General features: G+C 35.5%; 2 protein-coding genes and 1 pseudogene across 2 annotated transcripts; 1 reads left to right on the top strand and 2 right to left on the bottom strand.

Moving 5' to 3' along the window:
- Window positions 1–1,081: 1,081 nt before the first annotated feature.
- LOC148768550 (uncharacterized) lies at window positions 1,082–4,344 on the bottom strand. The gene is made up of 3 exons (XM_088821912.1): window positions 3,675–4,344; window positions 3,500–3,555; window positions 1,082–3,323 (listed from the first exon to the last, which is right to left on the bottom strand). Exon 3 carries the CDS (start codon window positions 2,053–2,055, stop codon window positions 1,147–1,149), a length of 909 nt encoding a protein of 302 aa, XP_088678038.1. The 5' UTR covers window positions 2,056–3,323; window positions 3,500–3,555; window positions 3,675–4,344; the 3' UTR covers window positions 1,082–1,146.
- Window positions 4,345–8,576: 4,232 nt separating this feature from the next.
- Window positions 8,577–9,590, bottom strand: LOC148768549 (uncharacterized). The gene is made up of 2 exons (XM_088821256.1): window positions 9,222–9,590; window positions 8,577–9,101 (listed from the first exon to the last, which is right to left on the bottom strand). The coding sequence occupies exons 1-2, from the start codon at window positions 9,588–9,590 to the stop codon at window positions 8,577–8,579; spliced, it is 894 nt and encodes a 297-aa protein (XP_088677382.1).
- A 2,284-nt stretch (window positions 9,591–11,874) lies between these two features.
- Window positions 11,875–16,132, top strand: LOC148768548 (uncharacterized; annotated as a pseudogene).
- The last annotated feature ends 6,703 nt before the right edge of the window (window positions 16,133–22,835 follow it).

Here is a 22,835-nt window from a genome sequence, read left to right as displayed (position 1 = left end):
CTGCACTCTCGTATAATAGTTTGCAAAACAATACAAGAGACGTAAACCACACTTTGCTAATGATGTGTGACAAGCTCCACCTAGCGACCGTTGGTAAGATGATTCGAACATAGTCAATTATACTCACTTGATCATACTTTAAGAGGATTTTGGTAATCTATAAATTTATTTTTTATTTTTATTTAGGGTAAATAGCATTTAACCGTCAGTGGTTACAAGTTTTTGCAGATGATCCATTTGTGGCTTATGAGGTAGCCAGGGCCGATCCGGCCTAAATGGAGGCCTAGGGCGAAACTTGAAAAATGTGCCCTCTCTAAGCTAAATGAGTAAAATGATTAACTTCATTGCAATAAACGAGTTTACAAAAATTGGGCGATTCTTTGGACCTCGTTAAAACCTTCTTAGGAAAAACCTGATGGGACAAAACCCCTAAAGAAGTAAAAAGAGTACCCTAACAAAAAAAAAAATGTAAAAATAAAATAAAAAAATACATTTAAGATTACATGATACAAACATCAAATTATCATTCAATTTCTTGTAGCTTCATCTTCAACACCTTGGTATAGCATCACCTACAACAATAGCCAATCAAATAGCAACATAATCATTTGAAATGTCTTCTTGTTGCACTTTTAGAAGCAAAATCATCAATTATACTATCATATGAAATATTTTCCAATATATTTTTTTCAATACATAATATGGCTAATGCATTAAGCCTTTCTTGAGCCATTGTGGTTCTTAAATAAGATTTCAACAACTTTAATTTAGAAAAACTCCTTTCGGCGGATGCCACAGTAACAGGGATAGTCAATAATATTCTATAAGCAATCATAACATTTGGAAACATATCAATACTTTTTACGAACTCTAATATCTTAATGGAATTCCATGGTTTATTTATTTCATACGATTCACTTGGTAACATAACTTGCAATACCTCTAATTCTGAGAGTAAATCTTTAGCATTAACATCAGAAACATCATCAAATTTTAAAGCATTTTCAAGATTCTCACAACAATACTTTAATTCTTCACTATCTAATGAAATTAATTTTATTGCATTGAATAAAAATCCAAAAATAGATTGAAACGATTGTAACTGTTCAAACCTACTCCTCAGTTGAGATAGAGCATTATCCACAATTACAAGAAAATAATCCGTTCTAAAATATTCTTCTGGTGATGCATGTTCTCTTTCATTATTAGAGTTTCATCGAAATGTCTCTTTCGACAAAGTCTTCTTCTTATGACAAATATATGCTCAATTTCCATATCAATTGCTATCTTTTTAGCATCTATAATTGCTGAATTCAATCCATTTATTCTATAATTTTCAAAAAATGAAATAAGCCCTTCCAATTGTTTAACATCAATATCAAGACACATATCTTCGGATTGTAATTTTTTGCTAACTACATTAATTCGAAGCAAAACATCATGCCAAATGACTAAACTTAGTATAAATTCAAAACTTGAAAGTTCTCCTAATACTAATGATTCAGCATCTCTACTCAGTTTGGCATCATCACTAACTTCTACCAACTTAAGCAAAGCTTCTCTAATTTTGGAAACTTGAGATAAAATTGATTTAACACTATCTATATGGCTTTCCCAACGTGTAGTTGACAATGACTTTAAAGTTAGCCCATCAATATAATCAAGTAAAACATTCCAACGTTTTGTGGAATTAGCAAACGCAATATATATGCATTGACAAGCTCCAAAAAAACTTTTTGCTTTGATACTAGAGTTTGCCATTTCACAAAGAATCAAATTAAGACAATGAGAAGCACATGGCATATAAAACGCTCTTGGATTAATGTCAAGCAATCTTCTTTGAACACCTATATTTAGTCCTTTCATATTAGAGCCATTATCATACCCTTGTCCCCGAACATTATGAATATCAAGTGAAAGAGATGTTAACACATATTTCAATTCATTAAAAAGTCCAAATCCAGAAGTATCAACCACATTTCTATATTCTAAAAAGTACTCTTCTATTTTTATAGGAGTATTTGACACATCTACACATCTTATGATTAATGTCATTTGTTCCTGATGACTTGCATCGGGAGTACAATCAAGGATTACTGAATAATATTTTGCATTTTTTATAATTTTAATAATTGCATCTTTGACCCTTGAAGCTAGAATTTGTATTAACTCATTTTCTATTTTATGGCTAAGATAATGATAATGAATTTTTTATCTTGAATAAGACGAAAATGATGCTGCATCACTGGATCAAACTCTCCAATCATTTCAATTAAACCCAAAAAATTTCTATTTGTATCTTCATTAAGTCGTTCATTTGTACCACGAAATGCTAAATTATGTATTGCAAGACATTTCACAACAACAATTATTCGAAGCATAACTTGTTTCCAATGTTGAGTGTCTTGTTTAATTAGCTCTTGTATTTCTCTATCAATTGTTTGATTTTTGCTCAATCGAATTCGTAACTCAACACAACTTCTTAAGTTCATGAGATGTTCTTTACTATTTTCATGTTGTGTAAGTTTCTCGCTAAGATGTTTCCAATCACAAATTCCTTTAGTTGCTAATAAGCTTCTACTAGGCATTGTTTTAAATAACTTGCAACAAAAACAAAATACTTTATCTAAATCCTTAGAGTAAACAAGCCAATTTCTATCATGTTTTTCACCATTTGATAATACACGAATATAAAAAATTGAAGAAAAATGCCTACCAAGTTTATCAATAGGATATTCTAAATTTGATTGTCTTTTAGGACCTTTTTCTACGAGCAAATCTATAAACTTTGCATCTAAACCATCCAAAACCCTTGGATCATAAATATCAACATCTAAATTTGGTTCATTAAATATATGATCATTTTTTTCATTCACACTCACTTCAGTGTCATTTTCAATTATATCACCAATTTCTTCATCCACACAAGTTTTAGTCTCGTCATTTACTTCATTAGCATTTTCTAAATTCTCAACTATTGTGTCACCTAAACTATCACGATTTTTTAAAATCCATTTACCCATAGTTTTTCTCAATACTTTATCCTCTTCTTCTTGTTTTTTCTTTTTTTGTTTTTTTTCATAACCAGATGCTTGTTTTCTAGGAAAAATATTCAATTTTTGGTGAAAAAAACAGACTCTTGCAATACTAAAACACTAACAAAATTCAATAAAAACAAAATAAAGTCTAGTAAGGAAAAGAAACGATATCACCTGGTGATGTGAATTTTCTTCGTTCTGAAATTCAAAATGCAATTTGAAGTCACACGACGGAGATAAGTCTTCCGAGGTATCACCCTCGCTTTCAAAATTTCAATGTATCATCTGTAGCGTAGCGTGTGCCTGTGTGGTTTTCATAATTATTAATTAGTGAATATGATTAATAATTATTAACTAATTAATTACCATTGGGTAAGAAATTATATACTGGACAAAATCACTAATTTGAAATCATAGAAACATAGAAAATAAAATTAATTAATTACATAATGAACAATTACCTTTGGCTGAGCAATTGAGCAAATTATCCTCTCCTGATTGCTATGCCTTCTTGATTCTGTATTTTAAAAGTAAAGACAAAATAAATAAATAAAACAGAAAATTATTTTTTTCCCGAACAAATCAGAGAAGAATAGAAACCCCAAGGGAGAAAGAAGCTAAAAAAATCGTGAAGACCTTAAAACTTGCCCAAAAAAAATAGTAGAAAGTGGGGAATATCGAGCTTCGACCGGAAATAAGACGGTGACGCCGTGACGGTGACGTTGACGGTGGAATAATGCAAAAAATTGGGTAAAAAAAATCTTGTCAATAATATTTTATGCTTTGAAATTGAATGAGGAAAAAATATTGAAGAAAGCAACAAAATTTATTGACAAATATGAAGGAGAAGAAATTGGAACGTTAAATCTTGAAAATTGGAGAATGAGAAATAATCGTCATTCTGTTTCATTGAGAAGAGAAAATGGCGTTTTGTTAATTGAGAAGAGAAATCAGGAATTAATTGCGGCAGAAAAAAAGAAAAAAAAAGACCTAATATAAATACATATATATAAGTAAAAAATTAAAAATTGGGCCCCCCTTATAATAATGGGCCCTGGGCAGAGGCCCAGCTCGCCCTGCACCAGGGCCGGCCCTGGAGGTAGCTTCCGTTAGTTTTTCCATCAAACTTAATCCCGTGTGGAAGTATTTTTTTATTTTTTTTGCAGATGACCCCCATGTGCTTTAATTTTCCCTTTTATATTTGCAGATGACCACCTTGAAGTTCGACACACGCGGTTAGGTTTAACGGAAAACTAACAGAAGCTACCCCATAAACCACAATGAACTTATGTTCTGATATTACGAACACGAGGAGGTCATCTGCAAGAGCTTGTAACCACGTGGGGTTAAATGCTATTTACCCTTTTATTTAACTCAAGAGCATTATAGACCTTACACATTTTTCTGGTAAAAACATAAGTCATCCATTAGCTAGAGGGTTTTTTTATAATTTTTAATATGTGAGGTGGTTTTTGGTTATGTGGCCCCAGTTAAAGAAGGTTTTCGTAATTTACCTTAAGTGAGATATTGAGAAAAATACAAAATATTAGAAAAGAAAATTATTTTGAGTTAAATAATGAAAAAACTAACACATGACATCCTCAATTTAATTAATTAATTGATGAATAAGTATTGAGAATCTAGTTGAATATGAATAAAATATTATTTAAAAGTATTAGGAATGTTTTATTTAAAATTAATATATAAAATATAAGTGAACAGACAAATTTCTTCCTGCAAATCTCACGTGCAACGCACGTGTTCAATATTTTGGCCAAAATTTACCAGAAAGTTAGTTTGAGGGGCACCGTGCAATGAATTAACGAGTTCGGGTAAAAAATGTTCAAGTTTTTTTTTTGTTTAGGGCAAAAAAGCATAAAACGACCCTAAGTTTAGGGGGTCGTGTTTGACATCAATATTATTACTATTATTATTTTTGACATTATTATTTTGTTTGATTTGCTGACCAGTCAACGTAATAATATTGTTGTCGTTGATAGAAAATTACTGTAAACACAATAATATTACTGGCAACCACACAATAATATTGTTTTTTTGATTTGTTGACAGATTAACATAAAAATATTATTGTATTTTGTAATTTTACTGTAAACACAATTATATTATTGTATATTGTAATGTTAATTATTTTCTTTTGATTTTTCATTATGTTTGCCTTTGTTGAAAGGTCAACATATTAATATTTTAATATTAATGTATAATAGAATAATAGTGATTTTTGTTGTGTTAATATTATTGTCCTGGAGAGTAATATAGCAATATTATTGTGTTAAAAATTAATATTGTTAATATTACTATCAACCATAATAATATTAATGTTTAAATGCGCATAAAATATTTTTAGGAAAAAAATAGGTTTTCAAAAAAAAAAAAGATCATTGCCGGTGACGGTCGAAATTGTAGTAAATGGTGACTTAGCAATCAAAATTGAATAATTGGTGAAATTTGTAATAAATCCTAACATAATTAGCGTGTAAAATAGTCAAGAATCTTATCATTGAATTCTACATTCTGAAGAGTTGTAAGCAATAGAAATTACTCCTTGTAAAACTTGAACCGTGCCGACACGCTTATGGAATTGTTATAAGGAGCTTATTGCAAACCTAATAGAAACCAAATTTGATTTTATTCAGCACACAAAATCTTTAGGGTTTATAAGACTAGAGGCATGAAGAACGCAAAATGGGAAGACGCTGGCTCCAACTCCATGGAAATGATATCCGATTTGCCGAAACACATCTTGCAGAGAGTACTTTATTTCCTCTCCCAGAAAGAGGTTGTTCGTCCAAATCATGGCGTGATATTTGGTGTACTAGCCTCAATCTTGATCTTAGAGGACCCTACTTGAGCAGAAACAAAAAATAGTTTCTATCCTTTGTGGAAAATACTTTACAGCGATATTGTGATCAAATGTTGTCCTTGGAGGAATTTCACCTTAGTATATGGTTAACATTTGTTTTATATCACAAATCGGTTTCGCTGCTCGAAAAATGGACCGCAAGACTAAAAAATATGGGCATGAAGGAGTTTCGTCTTCCTATTTGTTCGGAAGGTAATCCAAGATATTTTGATATGGATCTGCCCTCTGTAGTCTTCGAGCCGGAATCACTCCAATATTTGCATGTGTATTGATGATGCTATTATTAGATCACCTTGGGTATTGGAGTAGAAGGAGCAGGGAAGACAAAGTGGATCACGTGCTCACGAGCTAGATGGTCCTGAGACACCTTAATTGACTTGAGAATCCTACGAACATAAAACACGTAATCTAAGTCGGGGGTTGATCCGGCGGAAACTCCTCCTACGCTCAAGTTAGACGTGCGATAGTCGGTGATAGTAGAGGGAATAAGAGCAGTTGAATTGATTGAATAATAAAACGTACCTTAATTAAATGAATTTAAGTTATATTTATACTTCCTTGATTGGGCGAAACCCAATTTATCGGACTCAAACCTTATTTGAAGGTGATTGGGCCTCCGTAGTAGTAGCTTTTAAACTGGGTCTGTGGCCCCAGTAAATATAGGTCCATTGGGCTGAGCCAATAGACATATCATTAAGCACCCCACTCTCGAGTCGACGTGGGAGCTAAGTTGAGAAAGGTGCCGGATCATGTCGACAGTAGACTTGTATTTTCTATTTTTACGTTTGCGTCATGGAGGAAGAGATAATAATAAAATATTATTAATATTATTTTGCAATTTTGACTTGCAGGAGGTAGACTTGACCACGGTTCGGTTCGGTTCCGGTTCCGGTTCCGATTTTGGAGGAATCGGAACCGAACCGAGAAAATCCGGTTCCTTGCAGTTTGATTCCTAACTGGTTCCGGTTCGGTTCCCGGTTAGAACCGTAGAACCGTTTGGTTCTTAATAATAATTTTTTTATTTTATATATATATATATATATATTTAAGTATTAAGGAAAAAAATTTACGTATTTAAAAAAAAAATTAAATATAAACACTTTTAAAAAAACTATTTTTAAAAGTTTCTTTTTAAGTTTTGTAAAGTATTTTTTAAGTTATATTTTTTAAGTTATATGGGGGTGATCCAACAGGGTTCGTCCTCTTCAGCGCAATGCGATACGTCGGTAGAGACTATTTTTGGTTGGGAAGCCGTGAGGAGAGTGAATTTCCGGCTTCCAATGCTTGCCATGGAACTACCAAGTCTGGCCAATTTGTCTACATCAATATTGTTGGCTCATGGTACTTGCTTTACCTCATAACTATCCAAATTGGAGAGGAGGCTAAGTGGAATAGCAAGATACTTGGCCATGGATTCTTCTTTGGCCTCATAGGTCCCAAGGACTTGGTTGACCACTAGTTGGGAGTCGCTGTGTACTAGGAGCTTGCGAGCTTCGGCTGCTAAAGCGAGGCAGATCCCAACAATCAAAGTTTCGTATTCGGCTTTGTTGTGGAGGATTTAAAATCAAATTGCTGGGCGTAGTCGAACTCATCGCCGTCTGGGCTCGTAAGTACAATACCCGCGCCTCCTCCCGTAGCTGTAGAGGATCCATCGATGTTGATGGTCCAAGTGGGTATGGAGGTGCTCTCCTCCATTGCAGTCATCTCTACTATAAAGTCTGCTAAAATTTGAGCTTTGATGGCGGGGCATGTTTTGAATTCGACCCCGTATTCGCTTATCTCTATAGCCCATTTGGCTAGTCATCCGGAAGTCTCGGGACTTCTCAATATTTGTTTAAGAGGATAGTTGGTGAAAACTATCACTTGATGCGATTGAAAGTAAGGATATAACTTTCTGGCTGCATTGATGAGGGAGAGAGCGAGTTTCTCCATATTAGTATAGTGACGCTCTGAGCCTTGAAGAGCTCGGCTAATGTAATATATCGGTTGGTGACCTTTCTCACCGTTCCGAATGAGCACCGCGGTAATCGCACAACCGAGATAGCCAAATATTGGAAGAGGATATGTCCTGGCTGGGGCTTCGTTAGTAGAGGTGGGAAAGTAAGATATGTTTTCAATTGGGCGAAAGCCCTTTGAAAATCCTCGTTCCATTCAAACTTTTTCCCTCTCCTTAACACTTTGAAGAAAGGGAGACCTTTATCAGTTGATCGGGATATGAAGCAGTTTAAAGTTGCCAAACAACCGTTAAGTTGTTGGACCTTCTTGATCGATGTGGGAGGGGCTATGGAGGTGATTGATAGCTTCAATCTTTGCCGGGTTGGCTTCGATTCCCCGTTGTGAGATCATGTATCCTAAAAACATTCCACCTCGAACTCCAAAAGAGCATTTTAGGGGGATGAGTTTCATCTTGTACTTGCGTAAAATGGAGAAGCATTTGTTTAAATCAGTTAGGTGATCCGAGACCTTGATACTCTTGGCGAGCATGTCGTCGATGTATACCTCCATATTCTTACCAATCAGGTATGCGAACATCCTGTTCACCAGATGTGGGTAAGTAGCTCCCGCATTCTTGGGACCGAACGGCATGACTTGATAGAAGTAGATGCCTGATCTGTGATGAAGCTGGCTCTCTCTTGATCTTCCGGGGGGAGCAATATTTAGTTGTATCCTTGATATGCATCGAGGAAGCTGAGAAGTTCGCACCCTGAGGTCGAGTCGATGAGTTGGTCGATCCATGGTAGGGAAAAGGATCCTTGGGGCATGCCTTGTTGAGGTCGGCGAAGTCTACACACAAGTCTCCACTTGCCTCCGGGCTTGGGAACGAGTACCACATTGGAAAACCAATCGGGGTATTGAACAGGTCTGATGTGGCCTGCGTCTAAGAGTTTTGCGACTTCCGCTTTGATATGCTTGTTGCGTTCAGGACCAAAAGTCCGCTTACGTTGCTTGACTGGCTTTAATCTCTTGTCAACGTTAAGTCGATGCAGTGCCCCCTTGGGGAGAATTCCCATCAAATCTTGAGCCTTCCAAGCAAACACGTCCCCATTGTGTCGAAGGAAGTCAACTAATTGATCTCCTGGTGTAAGGTTTACCAACTTTATCTCTTCAACAGCTGCTAGCTTGGTGCTGTCGTCAAGTACGCTGATTAAGATTTCTTTATCAGCTTCGATGACCGCGTTAACCTATTTCTGCTTGTCGTGCTTCGGGTTGTCGTCTCCCCTTCCTGAAGGCTTAGGTTTCTTAGATGGCTCACATAGAGCTCTTGCATAGCATTCTCGAGCGAGTCATCTATCGCCAAATACTTCTCCCATCCCGTAAGAGGTGGGGAATTTCAATTTTTGGTGAAAGGAGGATGAGACCGCCTCCAAAGCGCGGATCTTAGGTCTCCCTAGGATGATGTTGTAGGGAGAAGGTTTATTAACCATCAAGAATTTCACCATCTTCGTCACTCGATATGGACTATCTCCAAGGGATATGGGTACTTCTACTTCTCCATCGGAGAATACATCTTCTCTTGTGAATCGTTTTAGTGGAGTGCTTACGGATCTGAATCGGGCGTTGTCAATTCCTAGTTGTTTAAACGCGTGAGTGTACATGATGTTGGCTAAGCTCCCATTGTCGACTAGTATCTTCTTCACTAAGAAATTGGCCACTGAGGATATGATTACCATGGCGTCGTGATGAACTTCAATCGGACCTCCTTAGTCGGAGAAATTGAAGACGATGCTATGATCAGGTCTTCGTATCTGGTAGACAGACATGGACGAAGATGCATGTTCTTGATTCATGCGCGCTAATCGGGCGAGGGTGCGTCTCGTATTTTGTGAGTCCCCACCTGCTGGTCCTTATGAGATAAAGGCAATGACTACCCGTGTGGGTTGATTGTCATTGTTGTCTTGGTCGCGTCGATGACCCCCTGATCCCGTCGTTGTTGTTGATCTCGATTATTGTCTCGATGTAGGATGTCATCATGCCGCTTGTTTCGGGGTTTATCGATGTATTTGCCTAAGTGCCCCTGCTTGATCAATTTCTCAATCGCCAATTTGAGTTATGCACATTCCTCGGTAGTATGTCCTTTATCATTATGGAATCGACAATAGCGGTCTGATCTTTCTCGTTTTGTGTTGGGCTGCATGGGATGTGGAGGCTCTACAAGACCTTTTTGAGTTTTTGTTATATAACAAGAAGGATTTCGGTGAGGCGGGTGTTAAGTGCCGCGAACAGGGTATTTGAGTTTGATGATTGGCCTTGAGATGTTGGTGGAGGACGTCGATCTTCTCGTCGTCTTGGATCATGTCGATCATCTTATTTTTTCCTCTTAGGAGGTACGTGGGTAGAGGCCTCCTCTATTCGTATGTATTTTTCAGCTCGATTCAATAGTTCTTCCAAATTGACTAGAGGTCTTCCGGCGATAGATACCTTGAATCTACCTGGCTTCAGGTTTTGCTGCATCATTCCTGATAGCATTTCTTCTCCCACATTGGGAACTTCATGGACAACTTCTACAAAACGCTTGATGTAGGTGAGGAGTGCTCCGTTGTCTCTCTAGACGACAGAAAAGAGGTGTGATGGGGTTTTAGCATACGCTTGTTGATGGCGAATTGGTTGGTGAAGCGTTCTGATGATCGAGAGAAAGTTTCGATTGATCCCGTGGGCAAGGAGTTGAACCAATTCATGGCCCTCTTGGAAAAAGTTGGGCAGAACATCTTGCACATTGCCCCATCTTTTGGGCCGTATAAATCTGCCATAGCGTTGAACTTCTCAATATTTTTATGTGGGTCAGTAGTTCCTTCGCATTAAGGTAAGCCTGAAACTTTCACTGCCTAAGACACTAACTCATTGAGTATGTCCATAGTAAAAGGACTGCATCTAACTGGAGCCGGTGCTCTTCCACCGATTGGGTTGTTTAGTTGGGGGAGAGAGTTCACATGAGATACCCTGTTGTTTATCTTTTCTTCCCCTTCATTCATTGGAGGAGCTCTCCGGGGAGACGCGTTACCCCTTGGAGGCGAACGCGGTTGTTGTCACCTGGGTTGTGCTCCTCTCTGATTGGTGGATTGTTGCATCCGGGACCTTGGGTCCGGGGTGGATGCTGATGATGCAACGCACTTATGCGGTGGTCGTTGTCTTGAGGTGGTGGCAGTGCCACTGACGGATTCACAGGGGGAGTGTTTGCGCCTGTTGTGGCGATGTATTGAGCCACTGCTTCCGTCGCATCGCGAGTAGAATATTCCATAATCATATGTTGGAGCGCCTCTTTGGTTAATTGGACCATTCGCGTGGCAGGAAGTGGTGGATCCCAAGGGGGATTTACCCGGGCATCACTAGGTGGAACCCGATGGGGATTTACCTGGTCATCATGAGGTGGATCTCGATGGGGATTTACCTGGAAATCACGAGGTAGAAGTAGCAAGGCAGAGCCTCCACGAGGTGGGATGTGTTTGGTAGTGTCATGTTCCCTTTGAGAGGATGACTTAGGGGCATCATGCGCGCTACGTGATCTTGTATGCATTCCCACAGATGGCGCCATAATGATGATGCTATAATTAGATCACCTTCGGTATTGGAGTAGAAGGAGTTGCGAGAACAACGTGGATGACGTGCTCACGAGCTAGATGGTCCTGAGACACCTTAATTGACATGAGAATCCTAGGAACAAAAAACACGTAATCTAAGCCGGGGGTTGATCCGGCGGTAACCCCTCCAACGCTCAAGTTAGACATGCGGATAGTCGGTGATAGTAAAGAGAATAAGAGTGGTTGAATTGATTGAATAATAGAACGTACCTTAATTAAATGAAATTAAGTTATATTTATACTTCCTTGATTGGGTCAAAACCAATTTATCGGTCTCAAAACTTATTTGAAGGTGATTGGGCCTCCGTAATAGTAGCTTTTATACTAGGCCTGTGGCCCAGTAAATATAGGTCCATTGGGTTGGCCCAATAGGCATATCATGTATAGATTGAAGTTGGACCAAAAGGCTATTGAAAGGGTAGTACTCTTGAAGAATCTACGAACACTTCATCTCGAAAAAATAGACATTGAGGGCGAAGAGGTTTTTCAGAAGATAATCTCAAACTGCCCTTCGACTGAAACGATGGGAATTGAAAATTGTGAGGGGGCTAAGAGACATTAATGTACATAATCTTCGTCATCTCAAGGAATTTTATTCATAAATGTTTTAACTTACGCGTAGCAAATGGGGAACGCTGTAGCTTTGAAATATGTCACCAATCTATTGAAACCATCTTCATTACATACAGTAAGCTTTTGTTTCACAAAGGTGCAGATTTTCGTTATCTTGACGAGTTACGTCAAGGTGGTGTCAGATTGTTGCCGGACAACTTGTCATCGTGTAAATTCCCAAATCTCAAACGTCTGTTTCTCAACCGTTGTGATAGATTCAAAGTAATCGAGCTATTTATTAGTGCCCCAAAAATAAAATCTTTTGAATATGGAGGAAACTTTGTCCCATCCATCTCTTTCGCAACCACTCTGAACGAGTGGATTCACACATATATGTGCATTCGGCCGATGCTTCTTCTTCTTGGTGGTTCATCAAGCTAAACGAACTGCGCAAGTCATTAATTTAATCGACTATTCCTTGTCTAGTCATTCATTATATATATTTTCCCTGGCATATTGTTCATGAACAACAATTCATAATTCGTAGTAAGCTTGTTGTAGTGGAGAAGTGAAATTGAAATGCGATGATTCGTCTATATTTTCACCTCTTTTAAATGGGTTGTTTCGTATTTGTCGTCCAAGAAACATCTGCGACTTCGACATGGTGGCATGGGATATGAAAGTCATCGGGTGTCTGTGGAAGATTTTAATGGAGAGAGAAAGTGGAGACAAAGACGAACCCTTCAGAACGTTTTGGGAACGAGATTTGGAGGAAGTAGGCATGGAGATTTATGAAAAAAATTGAAAAGAATGGAGTGCGGCGACGTGTTTCTCCGAATTGCAAAACTATGTGCAAGGGAAACTTATCCGTGCTCGCTTTGCATTGAAATGGAGAGAAATTTTCAATTTGCCAGATTTTGAGTCCCTCTACTATTCGATAAATTAGCAAGTATATATATATGGAGAATCGATTTAATTTTTTCTGTTAATTTAATTACATGCGCATAGATTTATCTAGTTTAGTTACTTCGGTCTTTCTTTCATTTACTTTAATTTTTTATATTGATGCGCATATAGTAAAGTCTTGTTGTTTCAAGATTTAGGAGGCATGAAAGTCGGAAAATTACATGCCAGAAATCATAATATTTAGCTAGTAAGTTGAAAAGTTAAAGTGAAATGAGAAGAAATATAAAATTGTGGGCGTGAGCAGCCCTAATCAATTGAAGAACACAGTTACACCACGACACGAGCACCGTCCGCCAGAAGCTGTTGAACCACATTCTAGGCCGTTCCGTCCGATATATATTGCCCGTTCCGGTTCCACTAAACCCCGGTGGCCTCACCAATCCATCCATGGTACCTAGTCTTATTTACTTTAGATATCTGTTTTTATTATATGATAGATTAAAAAGTTTGGATTCGTATAGGAGGGTGAAATAGAACGGGAGCTAGTGGTTGTTACATTTGAAGATCAAGGTCCGATGGGTCTGACATGGTTTACAGAAACCGCAATTCTGATCAAAAAACCAGTCGAGTCAATAAAAACCGATTTTTTTTTGTTACTTTTCCAATTCCTGTTGGTTAATGTAAATGTGGGTCTTGATTTTCTATTTTTTTATTTTCTTAGGCCAATGGAGAAAAGTAAAAAAAAAAAAAAACCTTTCAACAGATTTAGGAAAGTTATTCAACTTCCAAAAAAGTTACTTTCTTTTACCTCGATAAGAATTATGAATTATGTTTGTTGGTACAAGTTATTGTAATTTTATCTCATAATTACGGTTGGTTAAAATTTCTCTATACTTTGTGTTCAGGTGGTTAGGGACCCTCGTTTTGAGTCATTATGTGGACAACTCAATGTCAACGACGGGTAAACTTCTTTTTTCAATGAATGCATGTAATAAATAACACAAGATTATGATTTGACATCATACTCTGTTATTAATGTAGCTTCAAGAAGAGATATAATTTTATTTATGAAAACACACTTCCTTCTGAAACAGGTACCATTCAATTCAATATTCGCATATTTTCTTAGTCCGCTGTCTGCATTCATTGTTGTATTGGATATGTAGGAACTAAAGAAACAAATGAAGAAAGTCAAAGATCCAGAAGCAGTATATGAACTAAAGGATCAGATATCTCGGATTGTAAGCAATGTTTTTTCACATTATAAGATTATAAAATAAAATTATTTATTTATTTATTTACCTTCTTATCTGATTATTCCAGGATAAAGAGTTGAAGTCAGCTGCACCTAAGCGTTCCGAGAATGATATTTTGGCCGAGCATAAGAAGAAAGAGAGGGAAGTTGCAAAGAAAGGAAAACAACATTACTATTTGAAAAAATGTAATGCCCTCCCTCTTTTCTTTTACTCTATATCTCGTCTGCTTTTTGGTTGCATCAAGAATTTGGAACACAAATCATATGCTTTTTTTCTGTTTTTTTCTTGCAACGGATATTCGAAAGCAAAATCTTATCGAGAAATACAAGGAACTCGAGGTATATATACCAACTATTAATAATTGTATCATAGTAAATGTTATTTGGGTGTGTGTATTTTGAAATGGGAACAAACAAAATTTGGACAGAAATTTGACAAGAAAAATGTAGTCGAGGCAAGAACTCGATTCTTTCCCCTGAAGACAAATTTGCCCCGTGTAGTGCTCTCGGTTTACGGCAATCGTCTCCTAAGATACAACGACTATTTCAATTCCAACAAAGTAGCACACCAATTATTGGAACACGGCGAACAAAACGACGTTTATGACTTTATAAGACACAAATAAATGGACTTGATAATGCAACAATATACAATGAGATGCTATGATGAGAAGTGAATTCAATTAATGTATTGAATTCCATGTCAAAATTAATGAATTTATCAAATGGTGGATTTTGGAATCTATTTATAAATTTTGAAAGGTTATGACCACAAGTCACAACTCTTAGGAAAATAATTTCATGAAAAGGTATCACACGTTTTCACATTAACTACACACATATTCAATTTAATAGGTGTTTTAACACCTCCATCTTTTTCAATGTGGCATTTCACTCTCTTTATTTTCCGTTTATTATAGTAAGGGATTTTATTAATTTCTCATTCATTTAATTTTGAGAAACTAAATTTAATCCACTTAAATAATCAACCAAAATTGAGTCTAACACTCAAAATTTCCAACAGTAAATTTGTTAGACCCTCTCGGTTACTATTTCGCCAGATTTGGCTATGGTTTTTTTCAATTGTTTTCTATCAGAAGTCCAGCAAACTCGAATCTTTTATTGAGAAAAAGAGGAAGAAGAATGCTGCCAAGAACCAAAAATACATGCCATATCGATGCCCCTCTGAACAGTGAGACGAGTAGGTATTTGGAACAAGAGAGAGAGATAGAGAGTCAGTCTCATACACAAGTCTTGACCATAATTTCTTTACTGCGCAATATGTTTTTGTCTGTTCTACATAACCCTAATATATGATAAAAGAGATGGGATCACAATTAAAGACGCTGCAATCGAAAATTTGACTTGAATTGATCTGCAAGTATTAGCTACAACAAAATCTCCGGCATGATAATATGAATCCACCTCACATGTTCCTTCAAGTAACACTGCTTCGTCGCCTTTTGACCGTCCCAAGTCAACACCTCAAATTTAATACATATTTTTAGGCTCCAAATAACAATGTAATGTGTCAAAATAACACCAACATGTCGTATTTGAATGACAAGAAACGTTAATCGACTCGATTTCTTGGAAATAATTGTATCTTGAGCCCCTAATTTAACAAACAACATGAATCAGAACACAAACAAAACAGCCTCAACTTGAAATTCTTCAAGGAACAGAAATCGAAAGTAACATATTATGGTTAAATAAGAAAAAAAAAATCTTAGATTGTTACAATATTTTACCCTTGTGTAGTTAGTGATTCTAACTACAAGTTCCAAGTTCTTTGTTTTTCCACAGGAATGTGACGTTAGCACAAACTCCACATTGGTATGATATTGTCCAGATTGGGCCGAGCCCGACTGGTTTTGCTCTTGGGTTTATCCAAAAGGAGTTGCTATCCCCTCCTTATAAATGAGTGATCTTTCGCATATTAAACCGATGTGGGACATTGTTTGCACCTCAATAAATTGTCTTTTGAATTTCCTATGTATCTTATATATAAAAGAAAGAAACGCTAGGGCAACCCTAAGAAACGCTAAGGATTTGTAGTTTTTTTCATTATTAATTTTTTTTAATATTTTTTTTGTCTTTTTCGTTCTTATCCCATTGCAACCATTTGCATGTTTCTTTATTATTCAGCATTCCTTTTCATGGCATCTTTAAAATATTTTTTTTCTATTTTTTTCCTTAGCTTTACGAATCTTTTTTTTATTAATTGATTCATTTATTTAACAATTAATTTCATATTATGACGCTAGGGCAACCCTAAGAAACCCTAAGGTAATTTTGGTATTTTTTTTCATAATTAATTTTATTTATTATATTTTTCTTTGTCTTTTTCGTTCTTATCCTAGTGCAACGATTTGCATATTTCTTTATTATTCAACGTTCCTTTTAATGGCTTCTTTAAAATAAAAAAATTTCTATTTTTTTCCTTTACGATTTTGTTTTAAATTATTTTTTTCTTTATTAATTGATTCATTTATTTAACAATTAATTTCATATTAGGAAATTTGATTTTATATAATATGTTGTTGAATAGGTTTATATTATCAAATTTGTATGAATATTGATGTAATGTTGATGTTGTTATTGTAATTTAAATATCACTAATAAATTTTATTATTATAGTATAATATATTATTATAGTTGTTACTATCACGTATTAAATTAATTGTTCTTTCATTTTTAATGTGTTATCATGTGCATCGCACGGGAAAGAATACTAGTTATTAGAATTATAAAAGTTGTTAGTCTAAGCGTCGTCTTGTAATTTATTAGAAGATAACGTACTCCTCACTATAAATATGGAGTTCTAGAGATGATTGTAAGTAAGACAAGAAAACAAAAAAGAAGTATTTTTTCCATCCACAAAACATTAGCCTTGTTACTTTCTCTCTTCAAAAATATTATTTTTTCAAGTCTTCACAAAATCAATAAAATCCAATTTCGGGATTAATCATTTTATCTCATATTGGTGCCTACAAATTGGCATCAGATCCATCTTAAAAAATGTCCACCAACCTTGCTTCACTTATACCTCATTTCAATGGAGAAAAATTATATTATTGGAGTAATCTAATGATGCTTTGTCTTGAATCTCAAGACATTTGGAGCGTTGTTGAAGACGGTGTTCAGACTCCCAAAAATGAGGATCAATTGATGAATGCACAAAAGAAAACATTGAAAAGCGAGAGATAAAAAGATCGAAAAACTAATTTTCAAATATATTAAGCAATCGAAGTTCCCGTCTATGAAAGATTAACAAAGGCGGATAGTTCCATGGAGGCATGAGAACTTCTAAAAATAACCTATGCCAGGATAAATGAAGTAAAGAAGGTTTGTTTACAATCACTGCGAGCTGAATTTGAAAAATTAGAGATGAAAGAAAATGAAAAAATATTGAATATTTTATAAGAATCACCTCTCTTGTAAATCAAATGGCGACAAATGGCAAATTCATGGAAAACCAAAGGGTTGTCAAAAAAAATATGCGAAGTTTGCCTGTGAAATTTGATCATGTTATTGTGGCTATGGAAGAGTCACAAGATCGTTCATCAATGGCGTTGGAGAGTCTACAAGGACAAATGGAAGCGCACAAAACAAGTATCCTTCAAAGAAGTCCTCAAATCTCTTCTCCGATCAAGCATTAAAATCCAAAGTTACATTCACGGGAGGCCGTGGATCGTTCTGTGGACGTGGCCGAGGTTGTGGCCAAGTAAGAAGAGGAAAATACTCTTACAACAATTACCGTGGACAAGCCAAATCAAATGATGGGGCGAAAGAGGAGGAGAAATATTTTCCGAACAATTTTCAAAGAGTAAGAGGCTGAGGACGAGGATCATATAAAGGTACAAGGACTTACATAGAGTGTCATTTTTGTCATAAACCGGGACACTTGGGAAAAATATCAAGAAAAAAGACAAGAGAAGCTGGTTATTTGCATGAAAATAAAGTCGAAAATATGGAGACTTTATTGATTGCATCTAACAGCAGCTTTGAAAATATTAATATTTGGATAGCGGTGCGAGTAACCAAATGACGGGGAACAAAAAAATATTCTCAAATCTTGTCATGGGAAAGTTACGCTTGGAGATGGATACACCTACACATTAAAAGGTGTTGGAGAAACTGTCTTCAAAGCAAAATTCGGAAAAGCCGAAATAATGACCGAGGTCTACTATGTACCTAACTTGGCAAGTAATTTGCTAAGTGTTGGTCACTTGATGAGGAAAGGTTTTAACATGTTTTTCGACGACTTCACTTGCATTTTAAGAAAAGAAGGATCAACACCTTGCAAATATCGGTATGACCGGAAATAATATTTTTCGGATCAAACTTGATACTTTTGAAGCCTCATGCCATTTAACTGTGAAGGATGACGTTTCAAAGTTGTGGCATGACCCATTCCGGTATCTTAATTTCCAAATTTTGAAGGAGTTATCAAACAAGGCAATTGTTCAAGGATTGCCGAACATTAAAGCCATGGACGAAATTTGTGAAGAATGCTAATGGGGATGCAACACCGAGAGGCATTTCCTTCCAAGTCAAATTGTAAATCCATATCACCATTGGAGCTCATTCATATTGATCTTTGTGGACCATTTTGAGTTCCTTCTCTCAGTGGTAATCAGTGTTTATTGATGATTTTACAAGAAAAGTTTGGGATTATTTTGTGAAACAAAAATCCAAAACTCTTTCATGCTTCGAAGATTTTAAAATTCAAGTTGAGAAATTTTTCTTTTTAAAAAAAATTAGGAGTGATTGTTGCGGAGAATATTTATCTTCTTTATTTGAAGAATTTTGTCGAATCCATGGGATTAGACATGAATTGACGGCCCAATATACACCGCAACAAAATGACATGGCGGAGCGAAAATATTGAATAATCGTGGATATGGTTCGGTGTATGTTGAAAACGAAATATATTCAATTGGAGTTTTGGGATGAAGCGGTCGCTTGTGCCGTTTATTTGATCAACCGATCACCAACGAAGAGCTTGGAGAATTCTACTCCAAATAAGATGTGGTATGGTAAGAAGTCAAATGTTATTCATCTTAAAATATTTGGTTGTCTTCCTTACTCACATATTCCAAATGCTATGAGGACCAAGTTCGATGATGAAGCTGAAAAATGCATTTTTACTGGGTACAGTGAGAGGTCAAAAGCTTACAAGTCTTACAATCTTCAAACGAAAAAAATTGTGATAAATCGGGATGTTCGTTTTGATGAATAATCATCTTATAAATTTTCAAAAAGTTCAGAATCATTAACTTGGCCGACCCTTGGAGACGAAGAAAGTGATTCTCAAGCAATGCAACAAAATGATGGTGAAAACGAGTCTCCACAAAATTCACCATCACCCCCGCCAAGAAAAATGAGGAGTTTGAGAGGATCCAATCTCTTTTAAAGAAGCCTCAAAAGAAGAAAGTGGAATCAAGCGATGAACGAGGAGATCAAGGCGATTGAAAATAATGAAACTCGGGAGCTCACATCTTTACCTTCACACAAATCCCCTATTGATGTGAAATGGGTGTTCAAAACAAAAACCAATCTTGATGGTGGCATGAACAAATACAAGGCGAGACTTGTTGCAAAAGGATAAAAGCAAAAAGAAGGAGAAGGCTTCAATGAGGTATTTGCTCCTATTTCAAGACTTGATACAATTCGCTTAATTCTCTCGTGCGGCTCAATATGGTTGGAAGTTGTATCAAATGGATGTCAAATCAGCGTTCTTGAACGGATTTCTTAAAGAATAAATTTATCTTGAGCAACCTCCCAAATTTATTAAAAAAGGCGAGGAAGAAAAGGTGTACAAACTCAAGAAAGCTCTCTATGAATTGAAGCAATCACCTCATGCATGGTATGATCGAATAAATGATTATTTCATTAAACTTGGTTTTGAACGTTGTCCTTTCTAGCATACTCTTTACACCAAATGGAATTCTAACGGAGGTTTTATGGTGGTGAGTCTTTATGTTGTTGATTTAATCTTCACGGGTGATGATTTTGAGATATTGGCAGAATTCAAAACTTCTATGATGAAGAAATTTGAAATGACATATCTAGGTGAATTGCATCATTTTCTTGGCATTAATGTGGAACAATCGAACGGAGAATTTTATTTCTCAAGAAAAATATGCAAAAGAAAATATGAAAATTTTCAAAATGGAGAACTCAAATCCGGTGTCAACTCATTGCATTACGATCTAATTAAGGAAATATGGTGAAGGAAAATTGGTGAACACAACCATGTTTCGAAGTTTGATTGAAAACTTGATGTATCTTACAGCCACTCGTCCGATATCATGTTAGGTGTAAGTTTGATTAGCAGGTTTATGGAGAAGCCATATTCAAATCATTGGGAGGCGGCGAAAATAATTCTTCGATGTGTCGAAGCAACCATTGATTATGGTATTTTTATGAAAAAATATTTATGTTAAACTTGTTGGTTTTACAGATAGTGATCTTGGTGGAAGCATGGATGATTCTAAAAGTACTTTCGGTTACGTTTTTAATCTTGGAAGTGGAGCAATTTCTTGGAGTTCGAAAAAACAACCAATTGTGGCCCTTTCTACAACCGAAACAGAGTACATCGCGGCTTCTTCCGCCGGATGTCAAATTATGTGGGTGAGAGGAATTCTCGAAAGCTTGAGTTTCAAGCAAGATGGGCCTCCAATTCTCTTTTGTGATAATAGCTCGGCTATTTGTATCTTGAAAGTCAAAAGATCATGTTCTTCACGTAAGAACAAAACACATGTCTTCGTTTTCATTTTTTAAGGGAACTTGTTCATGAAAGTAAACTCACTCTTGAGTATTGTAAAAGTGAAGAACAACTTGCAGATATTTTCACTAAGCTACTTGGATGTCGCGTTTTCTCGAATAATGTTGAAGGTTGGGAGTCGAAAGCAAATTCAATTTACGGATGCAATATTGGAATAAGTGGACTTAATGTGAATTCAATATTGGAATAAGTGGCAATTCAATGTTGGAATAAGTGTGGAATGAATGATGGAACAAGTGGGGGTAAACAACATAAAATTCCCATGTGTTAAGGAAAACCTACGCCAAACCCCCTGTGTTTTTTTTCTTGCGTAAAACCCCCTTGTGTTTCATTTTACTTTGCACGAAATCCCTTTTTCCGTTAAAAGTTAACACCGTTAACTATAGAGGGGATTTTATGCAATTTTTGCATAACATATGGGGATTTGGTGCATGGGTTTGCAATAGGGGTGGAAATTGGAACGGAATTTCCGAATTCCGCCAATTCCGATCCGAAAATATCCGAATTTGGAACACTTTTTTTCATTCCGATTTCCGATATTCCAATTTTCGATTTTTCCGATTATTTTTGGAATGGAATTGGAATTACATATAAAAATATTGGAAATTCCGATTTTCGATCCGATTGTATTTCCGAAATATATATATATATATATATATATATATATATATATATATATATATATATATATATATATATATATATATATATATATATATATATATTGTATTTTTGAATTGTTTTTCTATTCATGTTTTGCAAGAACTACGGAACCGATTATGTTGTTTTTACAAGTGTTTACATTTTATTTACTGACATTTGCTTTGGATTCTTGCCTTTTGCCGAATAATTACGAAAATATTAAAAAAAATACTAAAAATTACCATTATTTCCGATTCTGGAACAAAAAATTAAGAATTAATACAATTTCTGAAAATTCCGAAATTCCACCGATTCCGAGGTATTCCGAAATTGGAATGGATTTTGAAATTCTGATTTTTTTGGAAAGAAAATAGGAACCTTTTTTTTACTTCCGAAAAACATTGGAAAATTTCCGAAAAAAGGCATTTCCGATCCATTCCGTCCGATTTCCACCCCTAGTTTGCAACACAAGGGGGGTCTATGCAAAATTAATTTATTCATTTAAAGTTCAAATTATTTTCTTTAATTAAGTCGAATACATCTATTAACGTAAAATATGAAATCCAAAAAAATTAATATTCGAGATGGAAGATGGAACGAATGCTCAAATTATTTATGTTCTTTTCACATATAATTAATCCAGAATAAATTATAAAAATAGATGATAATTCCAATAAATTAATTATATATTTTAAAAATTCAAAATTCTTAAATATATTAATAAATTAAATCATATAAAAATTGATTTTTTTAAATACTCGCCACATCTATTAAATTTATATTTTTCATATTGTAACTAAATAAACGTGTTCGAGTAAATTTAAGAAAATAATGTGAAAATTGTAAATGAATAAATTAATTTTGCATAAAATCCCCTTGTATTGTATAAAATATGCACTAAATCCCCCCCTATGTTATGCAAAAATTGCATAAAATCCCCTCTATAGTTAACGGTGTTAACTTTTAACGGAAAATGAGATTTCGTGCAAAGTAAAATGAAACACAAGGGGGTTTTACGCAAGATAAAAAACACAGAGGGGTTTGGCGTAGGTTTTCCTTAACACATGGGGAGTTTTATGCTGTTTACCCGAACAAGTGGGGATTCAATGTTGGAATAAATGTGAATTTGAAGAGCAATTCTCTAGATGTATCTAGGCAATTGTCTTTTGATTTTCTAATGTATTAAATTAGA

This window comes from Erythranthe guttata, chromosome 8 (assembly GCF_056151865.1).
Source record: "Erythranthe guttata isolate IM_541 chromosome 8, IM_541, whole genome shotgun sequence".
Taxonomy (NCBI): Eukaryota; Viridiplantae; Streptophyta; class Magnoliopsida; order Lamiales; family Phrymaceae; genus Erythranthe; species Erythranthe guttata.
The sequence above is the reverse complement of the archived record's forward strand: the minus strand, read 5'-3'. Positions and strand labels throughout refer to the sequence as shown.

What these genes read in the sequence shown, in the direction of transcription:
- LOC148768550 (XM_088821912.1), bottom strand. Translation starts at nt 2,055, where the DNA reads ATGACATTAATCATAAGATGTGTAGATGTGTCAAATACTCCTATAAAA.
- LOC148768549 (XM_088821256.1), bottom strand. Translation starts at nt 9,590, where the DNA reads ATGGTAATCATATCCTCAGTGGCCAATTTCTTAGTGAAGAAGATACTA. An exon ending in CCTCTTACGGGATGGGAGAA is followed by an intron (nt 9,102 to 9,221) that starts GTATTTGGCGAT and finishes AAGCAGAAATAG; the next exon opens with GTTAACGCGGTCATCGAAGC.